The following is a 19,583-nucleotide window of genomic DNA, read 5'->3' on the forward strand; positions in this document are numbered from 1 at the left end:
ACTTCTCCCATACTCACTGGTCCACCCAGATTGGAAGAATCATAGACCCTCCTCTGGGTGAAAAGAATGATGGCTTCATCATTTTATGAGAAAAACCTGCAGGATGGGGTATATTGTGGTGGTCATCTTTAGTAAACACAATTTGCCAGTCTGCCCTCTGTCTGTAAGAATTCATATCCCACATGCAAAATACATTCAACTCCTCTATCAAGATCTCAATTCACATTCTATTATAGCAGCAATTCCAAGTCTGGGATCTTATCAAGCCCAGGTGTGAATGAAGTGCCTCAGGTACAATTCCCTATATTCGTCTCCTTGAGAACCATTCCTTCTTGATTTGAAGACCTGTGACTAAAGAGATAAGTTGTCTGCCCCACATAGTGAGTGGGCCAAAAAGTTCATTCAGGTTTTTCCATTGAATTTTATGGAAAAACTTGAACGAACTTTTTGGCCCACCCAATACGTTGCAACATATAATGGCAGGACAAGTATAGGATAACCATGATAGATCCTCCCATTGGAAAAGAGAGAAAAACAAGCCATACACAGCAGTTACTGATTTGTAGCAGTTCTGAAGTCTGGCCAAACACGTATTGCCAATTCCTTGATTAGGCTCAATTTTTCTGTCTATGGGATTGTTCGCTAAAATTCTTGACTCTGCCCTCTGGGCTCTTGATTCTGCTGAGTCATCCTTGCTTTTGCATAAAAATTAGTCTCTCTCTTTCTTTTTTGTTTGCTGTTGAGTTGCCTTATAGAAGTTTGGGAGGTCCAAAGCCTGCCTTCATTTAGTTTGTAATCTTTTCTATCCAAGTTGATAGAGTTTCTCCAAGCCAGTTTATGGGCTTCTCATTAAATCTGAGTTTATAAACTCAGTTCATTAGTCAGTGAAAGTGAAGTCGCTCAGTCTTGTCCCACTCTTTGCGACCCCATGGACTGTAGCCTACCAGGTTCCTCTGTCCATGGGATTTTCCAGGCAATAGTACTGGAGTGGATTGCCATGTCTTTCTCCAGGGGGTCTTCCCAAACCAGGGATTGAACCCGGGTCTCCTGCCTTGTAGACAGACACTTTACCGTCTGAGCCACCAGGGAAGTCTTCAACTCTAACCAAAAATTTCTCCAAGATAAACCCTTTTCAACCTTGCTAGCTCCCTGTGAGACAAGACCCTTAAGATTCTTAGAAACCCTGTTGTTTAAAGGATAGTATCCAAGAGGTATGCCCTTATTGATAGCCTTTTTGTTTCTGTTTGAAAGGATTTCTAAGGCACTGAAGTGGGACTTTGGTTCCGGACCAGAGATTGAAGTCGGGTTGCGGTGGTGAGAGAACCGAATCCTAACCACTACACCAGTGGTCAGTGACAAGGCCCAGGCTCTTCAGCTTTGCAGAGAAGAATTCCCACAAAGATAGAAAGTAATCAAGTAAAGTGTTTATTGGGAGAAGAAAGAGTACAGTACGTGTGGATAGATACATGGGCAGACTCAGAGAGAGAGTCGCACCCTCAGGGTGATTTGAATCACTTTTATGGGGCATTTTTTCTGGGTTTCCTTTGGCCAGTCATTTTGATTTGCCTTGTTCTGAGTCCCTATTTGGTATACCTCAGTATTCTCCCATGTGTGCATGCTCATCTCTTAGTTAAGATGGATTCTAGTGAAGAGGCTTATGGGTAGTTGATATCACTTATTTTTAGGTGGCGCCCTGCCTACTTTTTTGATTCCAGGGAGCCTTTCTGTGCATGTGTAGTTGGGGATGTGTTTTTGCCTTCAAGAATGAGAAACATGTGGTCTTTTATCTCTTAGCTAGGCAGGGCCCAGCCTCCTCCATCATCCTGCTTTAATGGAGTTTCTACTATTACCATCCGCCTGCAATGCAGGGAGACCTGGGTTCAATCCCTGGGTTGGGAAGATTCCCTGGAGGAGAGCATGGCAACCCACTCCAGTGTTCTTGCCTGGAGAATCCCCATGGACAGAGGAGCCTGGTGGGCTACAGCCCATGGGGGTTGCAGAGAGTCGGACACAACTGAGAGACTAAGCACAGCACAACACTGCTATTACAGAGTTTCTGTCCATAGGGGTATCTTTGGCAAATACAAAGTTTCTTTGAAATCCCATTTTCACATTCCCATTTGAAGCTTACATACATTTTTTTATTTTATTTTGTACTAAATAGGGCTTCCCATTTGTGCTAGTGGTAAAGAATCCACCTGCCAATGCAGGCGTAACAGACACGGGTTCGATCCCGGGGTCAGGAAGATCCCCTGGAGGAGGGCATGGCAACCTACTCCAGTATTCTTGCCTGAAGAATCCCATGAAGAGAGGAGACTAGCAGGCTGCAGTCCATAGGGTCGCACAGAGTTGGACATGACTGAAGCGACTTGGCACACTTAGCACTTACGTACTAAGTATGTATATCTTTTTATATATAAGGTTCTTTGGTATCCAAAAGTAGAGCATTCCTATGAAACTTTGTAAGCAGAAATGGCATAAAATGAAGAAGCATTACCTTAGGACAGCTCATGGTAATGGATGCATAAAATAAATGAGATAAAGTGCAGATGCTCACAGACACAATTCAAAGCCCTGGTGGCTTGATGCTGAGATGCTGAGTGTGGTTCCCAGAAGGAGTTTGATGGTACTACTTTTGTCGCTCAGGTTCTGCACTGCCCCTAACATGGCAAAACAAACACTGAACACTATTTTCATTTTTTGCCTTTTTTCATAAAAAGAAAAATCATCTTCAGGTTTCTTTTAGTTAGTGAAAGCAGGTACTAATGTAGGTTTTTCATAAAAGTGAAGTGAATAAAGTGAACTTGCAAAAAGTAGGGGAATATAAAAATTTTTCTATCATAACTCCAACAGAAATAAGCTCCAGGTAGTTGTGCCAGATTTTCCTCTAATACTAAGTAATACCTGGGCACGCTGTTACTTATTCACCCCGCAGTCTGATCACAGATTCTGATGCCTGGTTTTAAAAACATTGTGGTCAACAAAACTAACTTTGGAGCCTTCAGGAATCTGTTCTCCAGAGAACACTCTTATCTTTGTATACAAATTTTAGGTGTTGGATTATATTTAAAACTGTTTCAGTAAAGGGAGAAGCCCAAGTTTAGCATGTTATCCTTAACCTGGGAGGTAGGAGTAGGTAGGGACCATATCTATAGGGCTTCCCTGGTGGCCAGATGGTGAAAATTCACCTGCAGTGCAGGAGACCCAGGTTTCATACCTGAGTTGTGAAGATCCCCTGGAGAAGAAGGGAATGGCTACCCACTCCCAGTATTCTTGCCTGGAGAATTCCGTGAACAGAGGAGCCTGGCAGGCTACAGTCCATGGGGTCACAAAGAGTCGGACACAACTGAGTGACTAACCCTTTCACTTTCACTTTGAAAACTATCCTTTACAAAATTTATGGTACTTTTAGTGTTATAATACAGTATCATCTGTTAAACTAAATAACTATTAATGTGTGATAGAAATTTAAAATGCTTTAAAAATATAGGTGATGAGGGGTTCAAATTAATTAAATAATTTTCTAGATAGTTAATATTAACTCAGTACTTTTAGTTTTTGTTGAAAGTGTTTTCAAAAGATCTATGTTGTTGATTTTATAGGTATATAATGTGTTAAGATGACTCTTCTTGAATGATTTAATGCCAGGTAACTTCAGTGACACTTTGATGTACATTTATTTTTCATCTTCTAGGATTATGTTATAGAAGCTATAGGATCAAAACAATTTCATGGAATTTTATAGTTAGGACCTTAAAACTCATCTCATCCAGTCCTCATGTCACAGATGGAGAAACTGAAGTTCAGAGAGGTGAGCGACTTGAGAGAGGTCACGATCTTAGCACTGGAGCTAACATTAGAACTCTGGCCTTCTGACTTGTTCTTCCCACAGGCTCAACTTCCTTTTGAGAGGCTTGGGACTGACTCTGACCCACCGATTTCTTAGAAGATTATTTTTGGTAATTCTTTGCCAGTTTGTTTTCTTAAAAATGGCTACTTTACTCTAAAAGAAAATAGAAAACATACCTTGTTTTGTGAGCACTCTAGGTAGGTAGTTCAAAACCTTAGTTAAGCATGTTTTCCACATTCATAAAAGGTTTCCTCTAAGAATACATATATGGCCTTTGAGGAAATGTTCAGCTCAAAAATGGAAAGTTCCACATTTGAGAAGAGGTCAGCCCGTTCTATCCTGAGGGCCATAAAGCATTTACTGATACAAATAGTTCTCGAGTCAGGCTCGTAGTGTATCCTGAAGATTTTCTTTGCCTCCTTTGAGACAACCATCTATCCTTGCGTCAGTAACTTCAGCATTTTCAGTGAGTCTGGCAAACATACAGGATAAACAAGACAAAGGCATTTTGTTAACCCCATTTCCATTTAAAAATATTTTTGTGGTAATTGGAATACAAATCAAGCTTGAGTTTTCTTCAAAAAGAAAGGTTTTATGAGTGACTCAAAGCTAATAGCTCTGGTCAGGGCTTCCGAATGATGTCTTAAAAGTCCTTTAGTGAAACTGTCAGGTACGTGTAAATGAGTCCTACAAACTTGTAGTTTCATCAGAAACTGAGTGAAAAAGGAAAATTATGGTAAAGGCAAATACTTATTAATAACTACTCTATGCTGTTGGATAGTCAGGGCTCTCAGAGTCTGCCCTCCTCTGTATTCAGTCTGTATATATCTTCAAAATATTCAGCCTTTGTTTTTAAAAGCAAACAGAACATTGATTTCTTTGCATAATCTTTAAAGCTTTACTTTCTGTTTTGTGTTTTATGCCTTGATTTGAACATTAAAATAATATTTGTTTATATGTTTCTTCTAATTCTATAAATACCTATTAGAAGTGAGCTGGTAAATCTGTACAGTCCTTTATAGAAACATCACCACTCAAACTTACATTGCAATATTTATACCTCTCGTGTAATTGCATTGAGTACCTTTTCAGTACAGCTTAATCAACATGGTTTCATCCCTGTACATCCTTCAGTTGATGTACCAAAAGAATTATGTCTTATTTCACTTGTATTATTCATGACTCACTTTCTGTATTCTCTTATAATAATATCTTCCCCCCATTCTTCTTTGTGAGTTTTATTGTCAGAGAAGATAGACTCAAAATAGAATACTTTTCAGGAGCAAAATTAGGTGGGTTTTTCCATCTGGTTAAACTGTTTTGTGCTATTGTGGAGGAGACTATAGCTCATAAAGTAGATGGTTGGTTATTTTTTTCCCCTCTTGTGTGTTTGTTTTAGAAACCATTTCTACACAGAATCAGCAGCAGTTCTAGTTTTTCCTGTGTTTTTTTTTATCCATTTGGCTCTCATTTTCCCCTTTTGCTTGCCTATTGTAATACTCAATGAGCCTAAGGAAACTGCAGAACTTTCATTTAATAATGCAGTAGTGGAAAGAATAAGCAAATACGAGCAAGTACTTACCTCAGAGAAACAAAAATCCAAACCCATGAATCAGGATTGTTCAATTTGTTCCTGAGTAGCATCCTCTACTATTCATTTATCTGTGCTTACTGGAAACTATAAAGGGGACTTGTGTTTGAAGACGTTTTTTTTGGAGAATCTTAATATATATTCAATTCCTATCCTCCTAAATTTTTATAATAAATAACTTCAAACCTCCATTTTGTATACTTAGTATTTTATTATGAAAATTTTGAACTTTTACAAAAGTTGGCAGAATAGCTTTATGAATCCCGTGTATACATTACCTAACGTCATCAGTTATAAGCCATATGGCCAATATTTCATCTTTACTGTCACTTTGTTCTCTTGCACACGCACATGAATATTGGATTGTTTTATGCAAATCATCTACCATATCATTTTTTCAAAAATACTTTAATATAGTTCTCTGAGATGTAAGTATAGCCACGATACCATGATCACATCTAAAAATATCAACATATTTTCTTAATATCATCAGCGTGAAAATGGAAGTGTTAGTCACTCAGTTGTGTCTGACTCTTTGTGACCCCATGGACTGTAGCCTGCCAGACTCCTCTGTCCATGGGATTTTCCAGGCAAGAATACTGGAGTGGGTTGCCATTCCTTTTTCCAGGGGATCTTCCTAACCCAGGGATCAAACCCAGGTCTCCCGCATTGGAGGCAGATTCTTTACTGTCTGAGCCACCAGGGAAGCCCTTAATATCAAGTAACTAGTAATTATTCAAATTTTCCTAATTGTCCCATACATGTTTTATTATAGTTGGTTCATTCAAAGCAGAATCCAAACCAGGGCCATACATTATATTCTCTTTTAATCTGTAGGGTCCTATTCTCTCACCTTTTTTTTTTTAAGTAATGAAAATGAATATTTATTTAGAATGTGAAAAAAGCTCTTACTACTTATACATTTCAAAAGCCAACAAACACATATTCCCGGATAGTAACAAATTTTTATTAACTACCTGAAACACTTCTTTGGTACTTTTGGCACTGTGGTACTTTATTCTTATAATTTTTTGACTTCATACTCTTTGATCATTTCTTCATATAATAAAAGATTTTTAAGGTAATTTTCTGTAGAAGGCAATAGTTAACTCAGGCTTTTCTCTAGTATGGTTAATTAAAATTTGTTTTTTATTGTTGAAAGTTTGAGTGCCAAAAAAGAACAAATTGACAAACAGATGCACTCTTGTTTGTAGTACTACTACAAATAAGAGTACAGTTGATTCTGTTTTGTGCTGTTTTCAACAAAAATGATAAAAAGATGTGGTGCATTATAATTGTATGCATGTGTTATCAAATATATTTCTGACAAATGAGAGTTTCATTTTGGCTAGGTGTGAATGAGAACTGAATCTTTCACTTAAATTTTTCCCCTTGTCAATTATTTGTTAAGATGAATCAGATCATTTGTGCTATAGAAATTCCCTATAAAATTTACTAATCCTTGTGACATATTTTAATGTCTTTTAACATATTTTCCTCTCTCCTGTATTTCTACATATTGTTAATTAAGTGTAGAAGTTTAAGCAGATTCTAGTTCAGTTTTTTTGGCAAGAATACATTACAAGTGATTCTGTATAATTCCTGTTGCATTACATCGGAGGGTACAATGTTTATTTACCTTTCCTTTTGTTCGGATATAGTACCACAACCCCCAGTTTTCAGTTCAGTGTTTTTAAGCAGTCTAAAAGCTTGATGTGGAAACCTTGCTTTAAATAAATCAATTTGGAACTTTTAAACATCGCAAAACAAATTGTTTTTCTTTTGTAATTTTAGATATGTAATGTTTTCTTTTGAAAAAGGATTCTGCTCAATTCTAATTCCCAGAATAGACTTCCTTAAATGAGAACTATAGGGTAAAAAAGCTAGTTAATTAAATGAAGATTCTCTTAAGTTTTGTTTTGCTTCTTCGTTCCACATATATTTATATATATAATAAATACTGAGACCCTGTAATGTGCCAAGCACTCTAAAGGTGGCATGGTTCCTGCTTCCATGGAGTTTACAGATTAATAAAGGAACAGATAGTAATCAAATAATCTCACAATTAAATATAAATTATATTTTTTCAGTGCTTAGAATAGAGATATGAAGAACTCTAAGAGAATTTATTAAGGGGATTTGATCTAGTCTGGTTTTCAAGGAGGTAGTAATTGAAGGAGATCTGCAGAAATGATCAGCTGAAGGAATACATTGGGATCTTTCTTTAAATAGAATAAACTGGGGTCTTTCCGTAAATGGACTGAATGAGGAAAGACCCTTTGCCCAAAGAGGAGAATGTAGAATTTAAGTAAGTGCAAAAGCAGTGTATACTGACTTATAGAAAATGAAAAGAAGTCTGGTATGAAATCAAGCCAGAGATAATAGGTCGGCAATACGTCATGAAGGGCTTTGCAGACAGCTATGTGGAGGTCTTGAGACCCTTAATTCATTCATATTTGCAGATATTATTTGAATGAGCATGTCTGTTATGTATTAGGTACATTTCCCTTATTGCCAGGAACATATAGTTGAACCAGTCATGAAGCTTGTGCTCCAGTAGTGGTGTAGGCAGAAGGGAAGGGGACAAAAATAAATCAATAAGATCATATAGTGAGAAGCACCAAGAATAAAATAAATCCAACTCTGTGTTCATGGTAACTATTGAGCTACTTTAAACTGAATAGAAAGAGAGGACCCATCTGAGTAGGGGATTTTAATGAAACCTGAATGACAAAAAGGAACCAATCCATGAAAATCTGTGGAAGGAACATTCTAGGCAGAGAAAAGAAATTGTGTAAGGCCATAAGAGCAGAACATGGTTGGTGAGTTCAGAGAACTGTAAGAAATCATTGGGCTGGGATCTATGGAATAAAGATGACAGAGGTACAAAATAAGATCAGAGAGGCATAGAGCTCCTGAAGTGAAGTGAAGTTGCTCAGTCGTGTCCGACTCTTTGTGACCCCATGGACTGTAGCCTACCAGGCTTCTCCATCCATGGGATTTTTCAGGCAAGAGTACTGGAGTCGGTTGCCATTTCCTTCTCCAGGGAATTTCCCAACCTAGGGATCTAACCCAAGTCTCCTGCATTGTAGGCAGACGTTTTACTCTCTGAGCCACCAGGGAAGTCTATATAGCTGTAAAGCCATATTACCAAAGTAGTAAAATTCAAGTGGCCTTAGTTTTATGTGATAATGTTTTGCTAACATTAAATTAAATGGCCAACACAACCTGTGCGAAAGGGGAGTTTTGGGGAGAATGGATATCTGTATATGTAGAGCTGAATCCCTTTGCTGTTCACCAGAAACTGTCACAATATTATTGATTGGCTATGTCCCAATGCAAAATAAAAAGTTAAAAAAAATCAAATGACCAACATAAAAGATGATTATGGTACTCATTTTCACTGCTTGGATTCTTCTGAGTACGTCATACATCCACTACTGTGTGTGCTGTGATGTCTCAATTCTCCTACCATTTTTTCCTTCTTTTTGAAATTTTACAGGAGCTTTGTATAATCTATTATAGTCTCACTTACCTGCATAGAACTTTTCACTAACACAGTGTAAAACACAAATGCGGAAGTGAATTTCATAGCATCATTCTAGTTTATCTAGTCTGCATAGCACAGCTCTAGCGAGTGACATTTTTTTAGTAATTCATGTGGGTTCTTAAGTCCTTGAGAGACAATAGTTACTGTACTGCTTTTCACACATAGAAGCAGCATTTTCATACATTATTTGGATACCTAGGTAAGTTTAAAAACCTGACTTTAGCCATAAATAAATATCATTACAAGGTGATTCATCTTGGAGTCAGCGTGGGGTAGAGGGGAGACTCTGACAGAATTTAATAATTCCTCATTCACAACACAGTCAGCTGAAGTAAAACCTTAAAGACAATCTTGAGGAAGGTATTAGATCAGATCAGATCAGTCGCTCAGTCGTGTCCGACTCTTTGCGACTCCATGAATCACAGCATGCCAGGCCTCCCTGTCCATCACCAACTCCCGGAGTTCACCCAGACCCACGTCCATCGAGTCAGTGATGCCATCCAGCCATCTCATCCTCTGTCATCCCCTTCTCCTCTGCCCCCAATCCCTCCCGGCATCAGAGTCTTTTCCAATGAGTCAACTCTTTGCATGAGGTGGCCAGAGTACTGGAGCGTCAGCTTTAGCATCATTCCTTCCAAAGAAATCCCAGGGCTGATCTCCTTCAGAATGGACTGGTTGGATCTCCTTGCAGTCCAAGGGACTCTCAAGAGTCTTCTCCAACACCAAAGTTCAAAAGCATCAATTCTTCGGCGCTCAGCCTTCTTCACAGTCCAACTCTCACATCCATACATGACCACAGGAAAAACCATAGCCTTGACTAGACGAACCTTTGTTGGCAAAGTAATGTCTCTGCTTTTCAATATGCTATCTAGGTTGATCATAACTTTCCTTCCAAGGAGTAAGCGTCTTTTAATTTCATGGCTGCGATCACCATCTGCAGTGATTTTAGAGCCCAGAAAAATAAAGTCTGACGCTATTTCCACTGTTTCCCCATCTATTTCCCATGAAGTGGTGGAACCGGATGCCATGATATTCATTTTCTGAATGTTGAGCTTTAAGCCAACTTTTTCACTCTCCACTTTCACTTTCATCAAGAGGCTTTTGAGTTCCTCTTCACTTTCTGCCATAAGGGTGGTGTCATCTGCATATCTGAAGTTACTGATATTTCTCCCAGCAATCTTGATTCCAGCTTGTGTTTCTTCCAGTCCAGCGTTTCTCATGATGTACTCTGCATATAAGTTAAATAAACAGGGTGACAATATACAGCCTTAACGTACTCCTTTTCCTATTTGGAACCATCTGTTTTTCCATGTCCAGTTCTAACTGTTGCTTCCTGACCTGCATACAAATTTCTCAAGAGGCAGATCAGGTGTTCTGGTATTCCCATCTCTTTCAGAATTTTCCACAGTTTATTGTGATCCACACAGTCAAAGGCTTTGGCATAGTCAATAAAGCAGAAATAGATGTTTTTCTGGAACTCTCTTGCTTTTTCCATGATCCAGTGGATGTTGGCAATTTGATCTCTGGTTCCTCTGCCTTTTCTAAAATCAGCTTGAACATCAGGAAGTTCACGGTTCACGTATTGCTGAAGCCTGGCTTGGAGAATTTTGAGCATTACTTTACTAGCGTGTGAGATGAGTGCAATTGTGCGGTAGTGTGAGCATTCTTTGGCATTGCCTTTCTTTGGGATTGGAATGAAAACTGACCTTTTCCAGTCCTGTGGCCACTGCTGAGTTTTCCAAATTTGCTGGCATCTTGAGTGCAGCACTTTCACAGCATCATCTTTCAGGATTTGGAATAGCTCAACTGGAATTCCATCACCTCCACTAGCTTTGTTCGTAGTGATGCTTTCTAAGGCCCACTTGACTTCACATTCCAGGATGTCTGGCTCTAGGTCAGTGATCTCACCATCGTGATTATCTGGGTCATGAAGATCTTTTTTGTACAGTTCTTCTGTGTATTCTTGCCATCTCTTCTTAATATCTTCTGCTTCTGTTAGGTCCATACCATTTCTGTCCTTTATCGAGCTCATCTTTGCAAGAAATGTTCCTTTGGTATCTCTGATTTTCTTGAAGAGATCCCTAGTCTTTCCCATTCTGTTGTTTTCCTCTATTTCTTTGCATTGATCGCTGAAGAAGGCTTTCTTATCTCTTCTTGCTATGCTTTGGAACTCTGCATTCAGATGTTTATATCTTTCCTTTTCTCCTTTGCTTTTTGCTTCTCTTCTTTTCACAGCTATTTGTGAGGCCTCCCCAGACAGACATTTTGCTTTTTTGCATTTCTTTTCTATGGGAATGGTCTTGATCCCTGTCTCCTGTATAATGTCACGAACTTCCGTCCATAGTTCATCAGGCACTCTATCTATCAGATCTAGGCCCTTAAATCTATTTCTCACTTCCACTGTATAATCTAAGGGATTTGATTTAGGTCATACCTGAATGGTCTAGTGGTTTTCCTTACTTTCTTCAATTTAAGTCTGAATTTGGCAATAGGAGTTCATGGTCTGAGCCACAGTCAGCTCCTGGTCTTGTTTTTGCTGACTGTATAGAGCTTCTCCATCTTTGGCTGCAAAGAATATAATCAATCTGATTTTGGTGTTGACCATCTGGTGATGTCCATGTGTAGAGTCTTCTCTTGTGTTGTTGGAAGAGGGTGTTTGTTATGACCAGTGCATTTAGGCCAAATGTGCTTCTACTGAAAAATTTTTTTATATATACTCTTGGTGCTTCTCCTTGGAGCCAATAACTGTTAATGTAGTGTAAGTCAAGAAAACTAATAAAATTTGCTCAAATTAAATGAGTGTTTTGGGTTTTTTTTTTTTTTTTGGTTATATTTTATTAGAAAGGGAGGCTAGTCATCATGAAACAAAGCCCAAATTTTAACTAAATTCTAAATTGTTTATTGGAACAGTGAACCTAATGCTTTGATTTTTCTGCCTCCTTTTCCTTCTCCATATTTATACTATCTTTCTCCTCCCCATCTTTACCCCCCACCCACCCTCATCCCACACACAAACTTTCCTTAGAGAATCGACCTGGTACTGGATTTTTAACGTAAGTATTGACTGGCTGTCCTAAGGGATGGCCAACAGAAGATAGGATACAGGGAGTCTTCTCCCTTTTCTCACCCAGGAACATGTATTAGTCGTGAAATAACAAGGAGATCCAACCAGTCCATTCTAAAGGAGATCAGTCCTGGGTGTTCTTTGGAAGGAATGATGCTAAAGCTGAAACTCCAGTACTTTGGCCACCTCATGTGAAGAGTTGACTCATTGGAAAAGACCCTGATGCTGGGAGGGATTGGGGGCAAGAGGAGAAGGGGACGACAGAGGATGAGATGGGTGGATGGCATCACGGACTCGATGGACGTGAGTTTGAGTGAACTCCAGGAGTTGGTGATGGACAGGGAGGCCTGGTGTGCTGAGATTCATGTGCTCACAAAGAGTTGGACACGACTGAGCGACTGCACTGAACTGAACATATAAATTACTATTCTGTTAATGTGTATTTATACATTATTGGTAAGATAAACTAATGAAATAGAAGAAAACTTAAAAAGCAGTCAATCATTGATTTCTGTCCAGATTCTGTTTACTTATTTAAACATCTAATTACTTTTCCAAATAGAAACAGTCACTTAGATACAAACTAGTCAATGAGCAACATGAAACAGGAAATTTTTAGTACTTTTTAGACACTTATTTTATTTTACTTAATGATAAATGATTTCTGTAAGAAATGCTTAGGAAGAGAATAACATTTAAAGAATAGATACATTTTACAATAACATATTATTATCACTATTGGATATTAGGTTTCTTTTGTCATTATATTTAGCAGTTGGCCAACCTTTTCTTCCTCCTGTTATCTCTGAAACTCAGCCAGATTCTCTTCTTTGATTCCTATGCAGAGCTCATTACCAGCCAAGTAAGAAAGGATTCAAGTAATGTTAGCCCTGAAATTAGATAAGTCTACTGTAGAAATTTTTTGTGAGATAGGAAGTCATGGACATCTGAAATAATAACTTCAAAAGGCTTATAGAATACCAAGAAAATATTTTACAGTTTGACACAAGAAGAAAGTTTCCCCCCAAATTTGTTAAATTTTCAGGTATATTCTTCATGTTCATGGGATAGAAAACTGTTAGATAAAGGAAATAATAAGAATCTAATAACACACATTTTTAAGGTAATTTTTTAGAAGGAAGTATCCTTCTAGTACTTTGAGGAAGAGTTGGGATCCATTTATTTTGTGGAAAACGTTGAAAATTATAGAAAGTTTTGGCCTTATCCTTTGAGCAAAGAGAAGTGAATGAAAGTGTGTTGAAGAAGTGATGATACTAATATCATCCAATCTTTATTAGGGGGGAGTGACTAGTACACTCTGATGAATATATTAGAAGGATAGGTTCTATTGCAGGAGTAGTTAACAATAGCAAAAAATAATTTTAGTGTTTTTTGAGTGTCAGTGCTTTTATACATAAGGCCTTTGCTACTTACATCTGGATTTATAGATGCAGAAACTAAGGTTTTAGATAGTTAAAAACAAAAACAAAACTTCAAAATCACAAAGCTAGTAAATTGGGGAGCTGAGATTCAGATTCATTTCTGACTTCAGGACCTGTGTACTTAACCCCTGGATTATATACCACTGTTGGTAAAAAAAAAAAAAAAAAAAACTAAAAAGGAGTGAAAAGGGTGGTGGTAGACTTGATGATACATGGAATTGACTGGGAGTAGGAAGTGCAGATTCTAAGATGACTATGAGGTTTTAAGCCTGAGAGAATAACCAGAAGATTGGAGTTAATTAATCAAAATAGGAAACACTGGAGTGGAACAAGTTTGGGAACATACAGTTTAAGAAACTGTAGGTATATTTGACAGAGATATCTAGCAGTTGGAAATTTGGATCTGAAAACCAATACAGAAAGGACTCAAATTATTATTTTCACTGTGATAATAACTTGGAAGTTCTAAAAACAAACATTGAGCTCCTCATGCGTAGAGAAGTGTGACAAGACAAAGGCAAAGAACAGGCCTTAATGAGTATTTGGGGGACAGCTGAAAGAGCAGTAGTCAATGCTGCTGCTAAGTCGCTTCAGTCGTGTCCGACTCTGTGTGACCCCATAGACAGCAGCCCACCAGGCTCCCCCGTCCCTGGGATTCTCCAGGCAAGAACACTGGAGTGGGTTGCCATTTCTTTCTCCAGTGCATGAAACGAAAAGTGAAAGTGAAGTCGCTCAGTCATGTCCGACTCTTCGAGACCCCATGGACTGCAGCCTACCAGGCTCCTCGGTCCGTGGGATTTTCCAGGCAAGAGTACTGGAGTGGGGTGCCATTGCCTTCTCCGAATAGTCAACGAAGGAGATAGAAATAATCGAAGACACAGCAGGGCAAGAAGTAAATTCAGGAATTCTTAAAATTCAAAGAAAAGAATTTCAAGAGGGACAAGGTAGTCAGCAGTGTCAAATGTTTCCAAAAGGTATTAATATATGAGAACTGAGAAGAAGGCAATGGAAAATTTGGCAGTGAAAAAACTAGTTTGGGTAGGAAGTATTAATAGAATCAGTGAAGGTAAGAGTTTGTAGGGTGGGTGAATGGATGTAGTTCAGAAGAAGACATGTTTCAGTTTTGGGGAAGGAACCAAAACTGAAGCAGTAAAGAGATTAACCTCAAAAAGAAACACAGATGCTTCTTCTCTGGATATAGAATAAAAAACTAATACAACATTGTAATTCAACTATACAATAGATAGATAGAGGGGGAGGAAAGGGGGTGGGAAGGAGACAGGGAGGGAGAAAGGAAGGAAGGAAAAATAAATTGAGAAGCTTTTCTGTGGTAACAAGAGAAATCTTGGAAATGAATTTCATAAGATTTTGACCTTGGTAAAGTCACTGAGAGGTATAGGAAGCAATCCTGAAAAGGTCTGTAGGGGAAAAGTCTGAGTATCTACTAGAAGTATGTGAAAATATTTATTTACTGAGCAAACTTCATCCATCTGACATTGGATAATATGAATTTGTATCAGTGTCAGTTAAGACAGTTGTGTTACCTTTTTAAATAGTCCTTGCCTCCTCCTATGATAGGAGTTGATGAAGTGGATTTATCAGTAGCAGGGGTTGACAAAGTGGATCTAGGAGGTCAAGGAACCTGAGACACCAGAGAACATAATTAAAACAAGGCTTATCCTAAGAAGGGAAAAAAGCAAGGAGGATAGGCCTGAATATGCCAAGGGAGAATATTGAAAAAGACTGTAACTTCTTTTGGTTACACTCACTCATTAAGAGATCTCAAAGCTGTTCAGCACATGCTTTTAGTCACGGATTTAATGTACACTGTATTGGTCTCCTTTGTGAAGTCACACTTTGAATGAACCAAGATAGTTCAAACTCAAATCTTTTACTGCCAGTTTACTTAAATGAAATGTGTAATTTATAATGCTGCCTTTCAGTTTTGTGGTGGTGGTGGTTGTTTCTAGAAAAAGATTGTTGATGTTAAAGGAAGCTTCCACTGCAGCATCAATGAGCCAAAATAACATTTGTTAATATCTTGTTGATGTGTTCATGTGTGTTTTTGTTGAACTGAATTGGCATTGTTATGAGATAAGCATTTTCTTGTGCCTTTGTAGTTATGTAGGAGATGGTGAAGGACAGGGAAGCCTGGCGTTCTGCAATCCATGGGGTTGCAAAGAGTTGGACACGACTGAGCGACTGACCAACAACAAAAAACTATTCACTAGAGTCCATCCCCAAAGTTCCTTTTCCCCTTCACAACCAGTATTAACCCTTTGGGTAATAACCAATAGATTTGATCTTCTGAAAATCTATTAAATAAGATTTATACCAAAAGATCAGTGGAACTTACTCAGATTATTTTTACAATTGGATTTTCTTTTCCTGACTAGGCAGCCACCCAATTCTGGATTGCTTTTCTTTCAACTAATGCATTTTAGAGCAGGAGGAAAGTTATCTTTCAAATTCAGTTTAGTTCAATAGAAAAGGCATACTGTTAATAAAAATGCATAAGTTGTCTTTGAGTTTATCATTTAATGATTTCCTTTTATCTGTATTCAGAGACTGAGTAATGAGACTGTTTAAATATTTGAAAAATAAATTCCACATTAACCAACTTGTCTTGGAAGACAAATGATAATTTCTCAAGATAGCATGATTTTGGGGGGGAAAGAATGTTACCAACAGACCTTACTTGCTTTTTCAGTCTAGTTTCGGGACCTATAGAATTCTGAAATATGTCTTTGCCTTCATTACAGATATAACCTGAAACATTCTTCTGTGTCTTCCTACATTTCAGGAGAAAAACAAATTTTACTCAGCCAAGCCAGTGTTCCTTATCATTTATGTTCTAGATACACTTGAAGGCAATGTGTGTGTGTATATATATTATATATTATATTATCTCTTCATTTTAGATATGTATAGTGTTTTTTTAATCTGGAAAGTATAATGTTTTTAATTTGTAATTTCAGGATTTCTTATACTTCATTATCAATGTGAGGTGGGGACAGTGGGCAGAGCAAGAAACAAAAGAAAGAAAAGGAACCTCTGATCCAGTGACCAGAGAGAACAGTTCTATAAAGAGATTTAAAGGTTAATACAGGTTGTGAAGGGGGAAAGGAATTTCGGGGATAGACTCTAATGAATAGTTTTTTGTTGTTGTCGATCAGTTGCTCAGTCGTGTCTGACTCTTTGCAACCCCATGGACTGCAGCATGCCAGGCTTCCCCGTCCTTCACCATCTTCTAGAGCTTGCTCAAACTCATGTCCATTGAGTTGATGATGCCATCCAACCATATCGTCCTCTGTTGTCCCCTTCTCCTCCCGCCTTCAATCTTTCCCAGCATCAGGGCCTTTTCCAATGAGTTGGCTCTTCTCATCAGGTGACCAAAGTGTAGGCGCTTCAGCATCAGTCCTTCCAATGAATATTCAGGATTGATTTCCTTTAGGATTGACCGGTTTGATCTCTTGGCAGTCCAAGGGACTCTCAAGAGCCTTCTCCAACACCACAGTTCAAAAGAATCGATTTTTCATGCTCAGCCTTCTTTATTGCTCAACTCTCACATCCATACTTGACTACTGGAAAAACCATAGCTTTGATTAGACGGACCTTTGTTGGCAAAGTAATGTCTCTTTGTCTAGGTTTGTTATAGTTTTTCTTCCAAGGAGCAAGCATCTTTTAATTTTATGCCTGCAGTCACCATCTGCAGTGATTTTGGAGCCCAAGAAAATAAAGTCTGTCACTGTTTCCATTGTTTCCCCATATATTTGCCATGAAGGGATGGGACCAGATGCCATGATCTTTGTTTTTTGAATGTTGAGTTTCATGCCAGCTTTTTCACTCTCCTCTTTCACCTTCATCAAGAGGCTCTGTAGTTTCTCTTCGCTTTCTTCCATAAAGTTGGTGTCATCTGGTTATCTGAGGTTATTGATATTTCTCCCAGCAGTCTTGATTCCAGCTTGTCTTTCATCCAGCTCAGCATTTCTCATGATATACTCTGCATATAATTTAAATAAGCAGGATGACAGTATACACCCTTGATGTACTCCTGTCCCAATTTTGAACCAGTCTGTTATTCCATGTCTAATTCTAATTATTGCTTCTTGACCTACATACATGTTTCTCAGGAGGCAAGTCAGGTGGTCTGGTATTCCCATCTCTTTAAGAATTTTCCAGTTTGTTGTGATCCACACAGTCAAAGGCTTTAGCGTAGTCAATGAAGCAGAAGTAGATGTTTTTCTGGAATTCTCTTGCTTTTTCTGTGATCCAACGGATGTTGGCAGCTTGATGTTAGCATTCATTATTGAGGATATGCTCTAAAATAGCATTTGAGGTAAAGGACTGTTTTCTGACAGTACCTAACATAAACATATTGTTGCAATATGAAGGAAATTTTTGCAAAGCAATATAAAGAGGAAGTAACCTTTCTTCCCAATACTGCTTTAAATAATGTTTTATCAAATACTTAGGTTTTACGTTGTCTGTTTATTAGTGTTCTATTGGAGATTGGTGCAGCGGGACATCCAGCCTTTGAATAAACATAAGATCTACACCTTGACAATGTAGTCATCTCTGTGGCTTGAAGATTAAAAATGTGTTTTAACACATCTTATTCCTGGATCACTTTCATCAGTGTCATTTCTAAGCTGTACTAAACATTAAATAGTGCTGCCAGCACTTGGAACACAGCCTAGCTGTTAGTCCAGTAGCCCAGCCCAGTGTTCTGGATTTTCATATATTGAGGATGACTCATGTCATCCAAACAGATTCCCGCAAGGAAACTGAAATGAGACAAGCTTTTAGTAAGATGAATAGAACCCATTGGAACACAAATTCAAATGAGATAGCCAGCCATAGACCTCTATTGAGAGCTACTGACCAGCCAATTTGGAAATTAACACTTAGACACAGAGGATCTTTTTATGAGCAATGGCATCAGCCAGCAATGTGCTGTAAGACCCAGAGCTGTAAGCCGCTCTGAAGACTGCAGAAACCGAAACCTTTAATTATAGAAGGTGATAAAAAATCAGGCAAATTTGGGAAAGAATATAAGAGGGTTTTGTTAATGTAAATACCTTATCTTTTGATATCTGCACTATGGATAGCATATTTTTGTGATTTTTTTTTCTGATTATAAAATAATATGTGATTACTGTAAATAATTTGGAAACTATACAGACATAATCACCTAACATCTGTTTGGCACACGTCCTTCTAGTCAATACATAGATATTTTTAAAACATAACTCAGTTTCATACTGTACAATGTGTTTTATAACTAACAGCATATTTTATTGCCTAGTCCTAACAAATTTCAAGCATTAAAAATCACTTTAACCTCCGAAAATTGGAGGAAATATTTGAACCAGAGTGGCAGGTGATTGAAAAGTAAAAGCATTTACATACATATATGTCAGCAAATGAGAGCTGTATCAAATAATACAATAAGGGATCAGTGATGGTCAGGTGAAACTGCTGATACTAATCCTAAACCTAGTTGTAAGCATCCTATGGAAGTCTTTTATAGTACAGACAGCATTCTGCAACTACTTTTAATCCAAGTGATACAACTGATTTGGCACAGTTGCTTGAACAGATCTCCAAACAAATGTTGTTCCTGGCACAGTCTTCTTCTAAGCAGTTCTTTCACACTGCTGATGTTGGATTTTTATGTTCCATTCCCCTATGCATTAAAACCTATCAAGCCCATAATTTATTGCTTTAGAAGATTAGCTCATCTTAAAGTATAATGTGTGAGGAGTCTTTCAGTTAAAGGTAGCAGAGTGAAGAAAGTTTTACCCTTCCCTTCTCCTTTGAAACTCACTAAAAATAAGAAGACAGGAAAATAAAAAAGAAGAAAAATGAGGCATAAGGCTAAGCCCCAAAATACAGACAGTGAAACAATTTGCTACATACTGTAAAATCTAGACCACATGCAGGAGGATGCTGAACCCCTCCTGGGAATTCCAATCAATGTATGATTTCTCTAAAAAGTAAGTGTTATAATACTTTAAAGGTCTAACCAGTGACCCTTTTTTGGAGTTGTGACATGTTGTTGTTCATAGCCTCAAAGAAATTAT

The 19,583-nt window shown here is 38.0% G+C and overlaps 1 protein-coding gene across 4 annotated transcripts in view; it reads left to right on the forward strand.

Annotated features, from left to right (window-relative positions):
- The window catches only part of MCU (mitochondrial calcium uniporter), a 195,855-nt gene that overhangs the window by 100,293 nt on the left and 75,979 nt on the right, over positions 1–19,583 (forward strand). Inside the window, exons 1-3 of one of the 4 annotated variants that reach the window (XM_061405298.1) lie at positions 1,252–1,408; positions 2,165–2,396; positions 3,695–3,811. The exons of 2 other annotated variants lie outside the window; for them this stretch is intronic. In XM_061405298.1, the coding sequence (XP_061261282.1) occupies positions 3,779–3,811 (33 nt within the window). In that variant the 5' untranslated portion in view covers positions 1,252–1,408; positions 2,165–2,396; positions 3,695–3,778. Of the gene's footprint in view, positions 1–1,251; positions 1,409–2,164; positions 2,397–3,664; positions 3,812–19,583 lie in introns of those variants that run through there. One more of the 4 variants, XM_061405300.1, reaches the window with a different exon arrangement.

This window comes from Bos javanicus, chromosome 28 (assembly GCF_032452875.1).
Source record: "Bos javanicus breed banteng chromosome 28, ARS-OSU_banteng_1.0, whole genome shotgun sequence".
NCBI classification, from domain to species: domain Eukaryota; kingdom Metazoa; phylum Chordata; class Mammalia; order Artiodactyla; family Bovidae; genus Bos; species Bos javanicus.